Source organism: Barbus barbus (assembly GCF_936440315.1).
Source record: "Barbus barbus genome assembly, chromosome: 34".
Classification (NCBI taxonomy): Eukaryota; Metazoa; Chordata; class Actinopteri; order Cypriniformes; family Cyprinidae; genus Barbus; species Barbus barbus.
The window spans coordinates 842,197-852,500 of record NC_136762.1 but is presented as its reverse complement, the minus strand read 5'-3'; the positions used below and the strand labels follow the sequence as shown (position 1 = coordinate 852,500).

The window sequence follows — 10,304 nt, the reverse complement described above, 5'->3', positions numbered from 1 at the left end:
GTATTTAAATGTGTATTTATATATACATAATAAATATATTTCAGTTTTTCTTTTTTAATAAATCTCCAAAAATGTCAACAATTCTGTGTTTCTCTGTCAATATGGGGTGCTGTGTGTACATTAATGAGGAAAAAAATGAACTTAAATGATTTTAGCAAATGGCTGCAATATAACAAAGAGTGAAAAATTTAAGGGGGTCTGAATACTTTCCGTACTCACTGTGTATATATATATATGCATATATCTATATACACATATATCCTTAAAAGTAACTTGGAGAGGTGAGGTATCCAAGTCACAACATCTAGCTACTGGGGTGCCTCAGGGCTCAGTTCTTGGACCACTTCTCTTTTCTATCTACATGGCATCACTAGGTTCTGTCATTCAGAAACATGGCTTTTCATATCACTGCTATGCTGATGACACTCAACTCTACCTCTCATTCCATCCTGATGATCCGACGACAGCTGCTCGCATCTCTGCGTGTCTAACAGACATTTCTTGCTGGATGAAGGACCATCACCTTCAACTCAACCTAGCTAAGACAGAACTGCTTGTAGTTTCAGCTAACCCATCGCTTCATCACAATCTCAGCTTCCAGTTTGGCTCATCTACCATAACTCCTTCAAAAACAGCCAGAAACCTTGGAGTTGTGATTGATGATAAGCTGAATTTCTCAGACCACATTGCTAAAACTGCCCTGTCCTGCAGATTTGCATTATATAATATTAAGAAGATCAGGCCCTTTCTCTCGGAACATGCAACACAACTCCTTGTTCAGGCTCTTGTTCTGTCCAGACTTGACTATTGCAATGCTCTCTTGGCAGGTCTTCCAGCCAATTCTATTAAACCTCTACAATTAATCCAAAATGCCGCTGGAAGATTAATCTTTAATGAGCCGAAAAGAACGCACGTCACGCCTCTGTTCATCAATCTGCACTGGCTACCAATAGCTGCTCGCATTAAATTCAAGGCATTAATGTTTGCCTACAGAACCACCACTGGCTCTGCACCCCTTTACCTAAATTCATTACTTCAGACTTATGTGCCTCTAGAAGCTTGCATTCTTCAAGTGAACAACGCATTATTGTACCATCTAGTGTTGTCACGATACTGGAATTTCTAACTTTGATACGATACCTTGAAAAATATCGATATTCGATACTATTTTCGATACCACGGAGAAAAAAACTGCCACAATATTAAGGGGGTAATTTTTTTAATTTAAAGATAAATGTAACAAGTCGAGAACATGCGGTATATTTTACATGAACAAACAAATGTCTTGAGGTACTGCATTTGTTGATTTATTTATTAATCTTTTATTAATCTTAGTTAAATGTTAATTGAAACTAACGTTTACTAATACATGTACTAATTAAAATCCAAAGTTCTATTTGTTGATATTCTCATTTGCTTCATAACCAAAATATTTCCAGATATAGGGCCCTATGAAATCCGTTTTATTTTTCCCCAAATTCCGTTTTATTTTTTTCTATATTCAATTTTTTCCATTTTAATTTGTCTGGATTCCGTTTTTTTCCGTTTGAATTTTTCTGGACTCTTTTTTTTTTTTAATGGTCAAATTAAATGCTATTAATCTAAAAGCATGTCTAATTCATTAAAATCATGAAAATTATACAATTTAACATTTAATTGATTAAAAGTGTAACAAAAATGACACGTTTAGGGCCGTATGAAATGTTTTATTTTTTTCTCACCTTATGTTCTATTGTTACCAAATTCTGTGTTTTAGCATGTCTATTATTTGAATGCATACAAACAATTTTTATTTATTCTTACAGTAGCCTTATGAAATGTGTTTTCCCCCTCAGAAATTCTGTGTTGTGTATTTAAATTTTACTGGATATCAGATGAAGGCATAAAACTATTTTAATTAATTTATATTTGAATTAATGAAAATTAAACATTTACATTTTTGGCAAATGAAGGGGATTTACTATTAAAATTAAAACATTTTGTGATTATTTCTTTAAAAAAATTAACAGTAGTAGTAAGTAGTAGTATTATGTACATTCTACTAAATAATAGTAATATAGCCTATTTCTGGTACACGGTCTTTAATAGGCTGTTAAACTGAACTTTTATTTTGACGGGTTGCCGTGAATACTTCTAAAGTTCTGTGTGTGTGTATGATATGACGCTAGTTTTACTCAAATTAAATGGTAAAATGCTCGTAAAGTGCATTTCAGATCAGTTCTGGAGATATTGTTGATGTATTTATGTCCTCATTGAGACGGCAGACGCTGAAATCACCGGAGCGCCACATAAACACAACCGCACGTGCAGCACATTCACACAGAGACGCGCAGAACATGCAGGATTCATATTTAAATACACTTTTGCAGCTTAATATTTACAGATACTAGTCCATATCGCGATTTGATTTAAGTGTAATGACCTACTTTTGATTAATTCATCCAAACTTTGACAAATTCCATGCCATTCCGCGTTAAACTGTAAACTCCGTGTTTATGGCTGGATTCCGTGGCGTTCTCTGCATCGCGGAGATCATAGATCCTACAGATAGCGCTCCTGCTGTGTTCTTTAACAACCAGAGCAGTCATCTTTCTATTCACTTCACTTGTGCTATTTAACCAGAGCGAAGGAGACGAGTGCGGTCACGTGTGGTGCTTGTCCAGCGCCTTTGGAGAGAAGTGAAAGTGACAGCTCGGCTAGTATCGGTGTATCCATACTTCGGGAAATTAATATTGGTACCGTTCAGATATTTCAGTATCGATATTTATCGAAATATCGATATTTTTGACAACACTAGTACCATCCCAAAGAGGCACAATATCACTTTCACAGACTTTTTCATGAACTGTTCCCATCTGGTGGAATGACCTGCCCAACTCAATCCCAGCAGCTGAATCCTTACCCATCTTCAAGAAACGGATAAAAACTCATCTGTTCCATCTTTACTTGACCTAATACTCTAATTTTATCTATTTTATATATATATATATATATATATATATATATATATATATATATATATACATACATACACACTATAACTAACTATTTATGTTTACTATAACTAAAACTAAAATTAAGATGAAAACAGAAAATTATAAAAAATCTAAATATTAATAAAATCTATAATAGTATCTCAATGATACAAAAAAAACACTGTCATGCATGTTTAATCAATGAGACCCATTGATTTTAATATTAAATATGTAAAGTGATTTTTTTGCTTACATAAACCAAAATCAGTTGACAGAACAAACACTGATGTGACTCCTCAGCTTCAGTTTTGATGTGAGTTTTGATTGTCACTCGCTGACAGGTCGACATGGAAGGAGCCGATCAAGACCAGGACCAGTGGATGATCTAGACCAGATCTAGACCAGATCCATCAGACGCTCTCAGCTGTGTGTCAGTGTGGTTTTGCTGTTGCTTTTCAAAGGCTTTGTGCATGAAGAACTACTATGGACTGGAAAGAAACATCTGTGTGCAGCTGGCCTCTCAAAACACACACAGATCACGAGACATTGAGTGTTCAGAGTTACTGTGTTTCTGATAAAAGCAGCACTTGTCACAACATGAACTTTTGTCACTTTTCAAGCTTGTAGAAACCATACGGTGACTCTTTGGCTGATCACGTTACTGAGTTACTCCCTGTTTCTGCATGTCATCAAACATCTACAGCCCCGACTCACTAAATCACCACCGACGGCTGTTATATCATGTGTTCATAAATCTTTCACTGAACTGAGAGATTAGGAACAGATTTGAACTGTTTGTTTCTTAATACTTTGTGGTTGTAAATAAATTTGTAGTCAATTATTCGTCTTGTATTATTTGTCAATTTTCCGTCCCATTTGAATAGAATGAGTTGTTTATTTACATCATTCAAGACTTGAAGGCTCTTTTCCTCTGCATCATGACAAGTGAAACAGATGATCAAAAAGTAACAAATGTAGATGTGGGCGTGGCTCTCAAGTGTATGCAGATGAGCGTGAGTTTGTAGGGGCGGAGCTTAAGACTTCAACATTGTCAAACAATTCAACAAAACATGCATGGTTGAATTGTTCACAATAAGATCTATAAGTCACGTCAATATTATTTGTATAGCGCTTTTAGATGTATTCAGAGACTAGATGGGTAATTTTAATTTCATGCCAAGTTTAACAAAAAAGAAAAAAAATCAAGGTTTCAATAAGGAAAGCAATAACTTATATTAAAGTTGCCACATTCTTTGCATGCGCTGCACTTTATTTGTGCCATTTTGTTTTATTAGTCTATTTATTAGAATTTGAAAGATAACAATATTGTGTGATATCACAACAAAGTGAGATCTGATTTTACTCCCTGAAAACCAAAACAGTGGTGCTTAAAGTCCTTGAAAATACTGGAATTTAATTTTGCAGTATCTGTACGAACCGTGTTTAAGTTACCAGTTCTTGGAGCGTTTTTAATGTTTTTTGTTGTTAACTGAACTGAACTGTAGTTTTCTGTCTTTGTGTATTTCCTATTTTATATTCATTTTCTAGTATTTAATTGACCATTATTTCTTTTGAATGAAACCATTTCAGAAATGTCATGTTTTAGATTGAAGGTCATCTTGTACCCTGTCAAGGACAAAGCTAACCAGCAAAACTTGATATCAAAAGCATCCTAAATGTTACATGAGTTTGCACCAAATTGTAGAGAGTGACCTTTCTTGGTATTTCTGTTTCAAATAGTCCACCATAATCTGTAGTCTGAGCCGGTCAAGGGCTATTGGCAATGGCAGATACAATACGTTACTAGTTAGTTTCAAGGAAAACGTAAGATGAAAAATGGGTGGGTTCAAACAAAAGGTGCTATCTTCTTAGTTGTGTATCAGATCCAGATGAAAATACCTGTAAATAAAAGCTGAAATGTCAATCTCTCATCTCATATTCATCTTTTGATGTCAAACCCAAATGTTTACAGTCTACAGCTAAAATAAAGGAACTGGCCTTACTGTTCCAATACTTTTGGAGGGCACTGTATATATAGTACTTATGTTTTAATTTTCACTCTTTACCAGAGTTTTTTTGTCCAGTGGAAATTTCTGAAAATATTTTACGTTATCAAGTTACGTTCACCAGAAGGTCCAGTTATTACATTTTAATAAAACATGAGGTTAACAAAATATGCACAGGTGAATTGTCCTTAATAAAATTAGTAAGATTAATTTTTATTTTGTGCCTACTTTAATTACCTGTTGATCTCACAAATACTCAAACTTAACAAGTGTTTCAGGTCTTTTCTTGTAGCTCAAACAGTAAATCTTGTCACTAGCAACACCAAGGTCATGGGTTCGATTCCCAGGGAAAGCAAGGAACGATCAAATGTTAATGTGTGCATTGAATGCAATGTAAGTCACTCTGGATAAATGCATAAATGTGAATGTTGCTCATCACCTGATGATTGACGACGTTAGTGAACGAGGATCAAATAAATGAAAGCTGTGACACGAACAGTTCAGCGCGTCACGTTAACATCCTGCAAGCGTGTTTTACTTGATCCCGAGGAAGGTGAGCTCGGCCATGCCGTCGCGGATGCCGCGGATGTACTCCAGTGTGGCACGGTGAACTCTGACCTCGTACAGCCCCGAGCGGCGAGCATGTCGCAGGAAGTTAGGCGCTCCGGGGAAGATGACGTTATCAGCCAGAATGATGGAGCCCTCCCCCAGCAGACCGCTGCCCTCCAGCAGCTGCAGGTCCGGCAGGTAACAGCGCTTCCAGTGATCCATGAAGACCAGATCCAGACGCTCCACGCCGAAATCCTCACGCAGACGCGGGATCACTTCATCCGACGGACGCACGATCAGCTCCACCTGAGGAACAGATCAAACCACTCAGAACAACAGTGTTGGGGAAAGTTACTCTTAAAAGTAATGCAGTACAATATTGCGTTACTTGCTAAAGAAAAATAACTAATTACGTTACTTAGTTACTTTTTATGGAAAGGAATGCATTACAATATTGTGTTACTTCCTAAAAAGGTAACTAATTACGTTACTTGTAGTTGTTAAATTTAAGAATTGTGTAGGATTAAGGATTTTGAATAACGTCATGAGGAATAAGACAATATGTGCTTTTTAAGTAATAATAAACAGACAATATCCCAGCAATATTCATGCTAATTACAACTAGTTAATATTGAGAATTGGACACTAAAGTGTTACCAATATTCTTATTAACTCAAAGTATTTAAAGTGAGAAGGCTACATAAAAAACATGCATTTTAAGGTTAGACTAAATGTTGATGTTAAATCCACTATTGTATTGTATATAAATGTTCCACAGTCTATACACAGTATTAAGTTCAATTACATAAGAACTAATTGTAATTAAATTACAGACAAAATAAGAGTAATCCCTTACTTTAATTTTCCAAGGGAAATGTAATTAAATTACAGTAACTAATTACTTAATAACTAGTTACACCCAACACTGAATGCAGTTACTTTTTTCCCATTTATTGATTACAAGATCTCCTGTCCCCATGTTGAGAGAAATCAGGAGTAAGATGTTACTTTATTTCGAGAATAAATCTGAACATGCATTAATTAATCTCACTCACAAAAAACAGATTCAGTGTTCCTCAAAATGAATAAAAACAGTGAAATGCAACTCAGAATCTGACGCAAACCTGCAATAAGTAAATATGTCAATTAATATAAATAACCTTTTATGTATTTAATCCCATTTTATGTTGCTGACCTTCAATGATAAAATTCAACCACATGTTTTCTTCTTTTTTTATTGCTGAAGAGTGTTGAACGTTCTTCTTCTGCATTCTTCTGTACAGACATGAATTTACTTTTCCTTCAGCCTGAGGCTTTTGGTGTCAAAGGGCTTTTACATTTGCCAAAAATATAACTTTTTATATTAAAATCAAACAAGCAAACCCTGCCCAGATTTAAAAAGTAACGTAATGCATTACTTTCCATAAAAAGTAACTAAGTAACATAATTAGTTACTTTTTTAGGGAGTAACACAATATTGTAATGCATTACTTTAAAAAGTAACTTTTCTCAACTAATTACTTTTGAGTTCATTTTTAAATCTGGGCAGGGCTTGCTTGTTTGTTTTTAATATAAAAAAGTTCTTCTTTTAAAATGTAAAAGCCCTTTCACACTAAAAGTGAAGTGAATCCGGCTCAGACTGAAGGAAATGTAGATTCACGTCTGTACAGAAGAGGGAGCAGCTCAAACTAATCACATGAAGAATATGACGCAGGAGAAAGTTCAACACTATTCAGCAATAACTAAAATCAAACACGTGTAATTTTTGATGATTAGTATGGTTGAACTGGATCTGCGAAGGTCAGCAACAAAGACATCGGTTAATAAAATGGGATTAAATACATGAATTATATTTGTCTTGTTTTTAACATATTTAATTAATGCAGGTTTATATAATATTCTGAGTTTGCATTTGACTTTTTACTGATTTTGAGGAACACTGAATGTGTTTTAGTGCAGGTGCGATGAGTAAATACATGTTGATATTTAGTCTAGAACTACAGTAAGATCATGTTGATATTTAGTCTAGAACTACAGTAAGATCATGATGATATTTAGTCTAGAACTACAGTAAGATCATGTTGATATTTAGTCTAGAACTACAGTAAGATCATGTAGATATTTAGTCTAGAACTACAGTAAGATCATGTAGATATTTAGTCTAGAACTACAGTAAGATCATGTTGATATTTAGTCTAGAACTACAGTAAGATCATGTTCACACACAACACTCTGCACTTACTCCTGTTCCTCTTCAGGAACTCAAGCTGCGTCAGGAGACGCTTTGGGGAACGCCTACAGCGTAACCGGCTCTGAATACCAATGAAATCTGTCCAAAGGATGGGAGGGACGTCACGGGCGAGGTGACGTAATGACCAGCTGGTATAAAAGCACGTGCGGTGAAACCGGCATCAGCTTTTTGTCATTCAGCGAAGCGCTCTGTGTTTCTGTCAGTCTTATTTACTGTTGTCTGTCTTTAGCTATGGCTAATAAGAGCCAGTTTAAGGCTTGGAATATGGGAGAAGCGCAATACGAGCTGTGTGTTTCTCCCTGCAGATGTTGTTTTGTGTATGCGGGGGATACACACAGCTTGTGTGTGTTGGCGTTCTCCGCGGCGCTGCCGCTTCCGCTGAGGCGGAGCGGAGGCGGCGCTCGTGGGGTTCGCGGCGGGATCTGATGGAGGGATCAGAGACGAGCGAGTCTCTATCTCCATCCTCACCTGTCAGATGCCATGACCGGTCCTCGAGTTCGGAAGCCCGCCTCGCGGTTACTTCCCCTCGGGCAGCGGCGTCTGCGTTTCTCGTGTCTTCCTCCTCCGAGGTTGACATGGGAAGCGTCGAGCATGTTGCACCCACTCTGTCACCCCAATATGAGGAGCTTGTGGAGTGGCTTGTCGAACCGCAGAGAGGGTTTTCTGCGGTTTCAGACTCGCCTCCACATCCGAGCCTGCCTTTTTTTCCCCCGACCTCCACACTGAGGTGTCGATGTCGTAGAGAAATCAATTCGGCCCGCCTCTTCGTCCCCTCTTGATTACTACGGTATGTAATGGGGACGAGTGAGCGCGATCACAGAGCGATGCTGCGTGTGGAACAGACGCTTGTGAGCTATCTATCACATGATGCTGCGTCGTCTCTGAAGGCAAGGGGTTGGCTTATGTCTGCACGCCATGGTGGTGTTGCGGGCATGCCAGGTTGACCTGCTCAAGGAGTTGGATGAGGGCGGGGGTTTCTCCCTCGCCGCTCTCTAGCTCACAGTGCTGCTGGGCGAGAGCAGCCCCTGCCGCGTGCTGGCTCCTCGTATAGGCAAGCTCGCCCCCGCTGGAGCGGGTCGGGGCGGTAAGAAGGGTGCGCGGTCAAGGACCTCCCAGCCAAGCAGGCGAAGAGGTCTTCGGCCAAGAAGCCCTGATGTGAGTGGGATCAGGGCTTATGTGGGTAGCCCCGCTGGGGTAGAGCACGATTCACCGCAGCATACGGTGCTCGTCTTCCCCTAGTGCCCTCAGGAGATCGTTCTGCCAACCCTGCCACCTATGGTGCTTCAGGGCGCAGTGGTCTCCAGCGAGCGTACATCTCAGTCTCTTCCGCCTGGTACCGTAGCGGAGCTGAGATGCTCGCCACCCCTTCGGGGGTCTCTAGAGCAGCTAGTTCGGTCGTTCCCTGCCGGTGCGTTATTTCAAATAATTCCACATTAGTGGGCCCTGAGCAGGCTCTGGTAATGGAACAGGAGGTACATACTCTCTTAAGGAAGGAGTCCATCGAGGTGGTTCCTCCTCGCGAGAGAGTCCGGGTTCTACAGCCAGTACTTCATAGTTCCAAGGAGGATGGAGGATTGCGTCCCCTTTTTAGATCTGCATCATTTGAACCGCTCAGTCTGCTAGACTGAAGTTCAAGATGCTCAGGTAAGTATCTCAGATCAAGTCCGAGGACTGGTTTGACATGTAGATCTAAAGGACGTATACTTCCATGTCTCCATCCTTCCCACTCACAGGAAGTTCCTGAGGTTTGCTTTCGGGGACGAAGCTTACCAGTACCGGGTACTTCCCTTCGGGCAAGTCACTGACTGTCAAGCATTTTCAGAGACTGCTGGGTCTGATGGCGGCTGCGTCCAAAGTGTTACCTATTGGCCTGCTGTACATGAGACCCCTACAGTGGTGGCGCAAGACCAGGGGGTTCTCAACTATTTTCAACATTGATAATAATCAGAAATGTTTGTTGAGCAGTAAATCAGTATATTATTATGATTTCTGAAGATCATGTGACACTGAAGACTGGAGTAATAATGCTGAAAATACAGCTGCAGAGCACAGAAATACATTACAGTTTAACACATATTCACATAGAAAACAGATATTTTAAACTGTAATAATATTGTTTTACAGTATTTTTTTATCAAATAAATGAAGTCTTGGTGAGCAGATGACACTTCTTTCAGAAACATTAAATCTTAATTATTCCACACTTGACGAGTAGTGTGTATCAGACAACCATTATTGTGTCAATTAATACTTCATAAAGTAAGTAAAGGAAGAAAGATAAACGAAGGAATAGATGTACCATCAGTTTTACCGTCTTTTCATAGGAGCTTTTTGTCAAGTGAAAATGTCAAGTGAAAAAGTACAACATACTGAACTGAACGTCTGTCTCGATGCAAACGCCCTGATTCATTACTTCAGACTTATATGCCTCTAGAAGCAAAGAGGCACAAAATCACTTTCACAGACTTTTACATTAAATGTTCAATCCTGGTGGAATGACCTGAGTCCTTAGCCATCTTCAAG

The 10,304-nt window shown here is 38.6% G+C and overlaps 2 protein-coding genes across 2 annotated transcripts in view; one reads left to right on the top strand and one right to left on the bottom strand.

The window, feature by feature from the left end:
• Positions 1–4,897, top strand: part of LOC306854579 (anaphase-promoting complex subunit 15-like) — an 8,831-nt gene extending 3,934 nt beyond the window's left edge. Inside the window, exon 5 of the mRNA XM_079392715.1 lies at positions 3,317–4,897. Coding sequence (XP_079248841.1) covers positions 3,317–3,364 — 48 coding nt within the window. The 3' untranslated portion in view covers positions 3,365–4,897. The remainder of the gene's footprint in view (positions 1–3,316) is intronic.
• The window catches only part of LOC306854576 (transmembrane O-methyltransferase homolog), a gene marked incomplete at its 5' end in the record, with an annotated part of 605,488 nt that overhangs the window by 593,085 nt on the left and 2,099 nt on the right, over positions 1–10,304 (bottom strand). The window contains one exon of the mRNA XM_079392712.1: positions 4,875–5,836. Coding sequence (XP_079248838.1) covers positions 5,516–5,836 — 321 coding nt within the window. The 3' untranslated portion in view covers positions 4,875–5,515. The remainder of the gene's footprint in view (positions 1–4,874; positions 5,837–10,304) is intronic.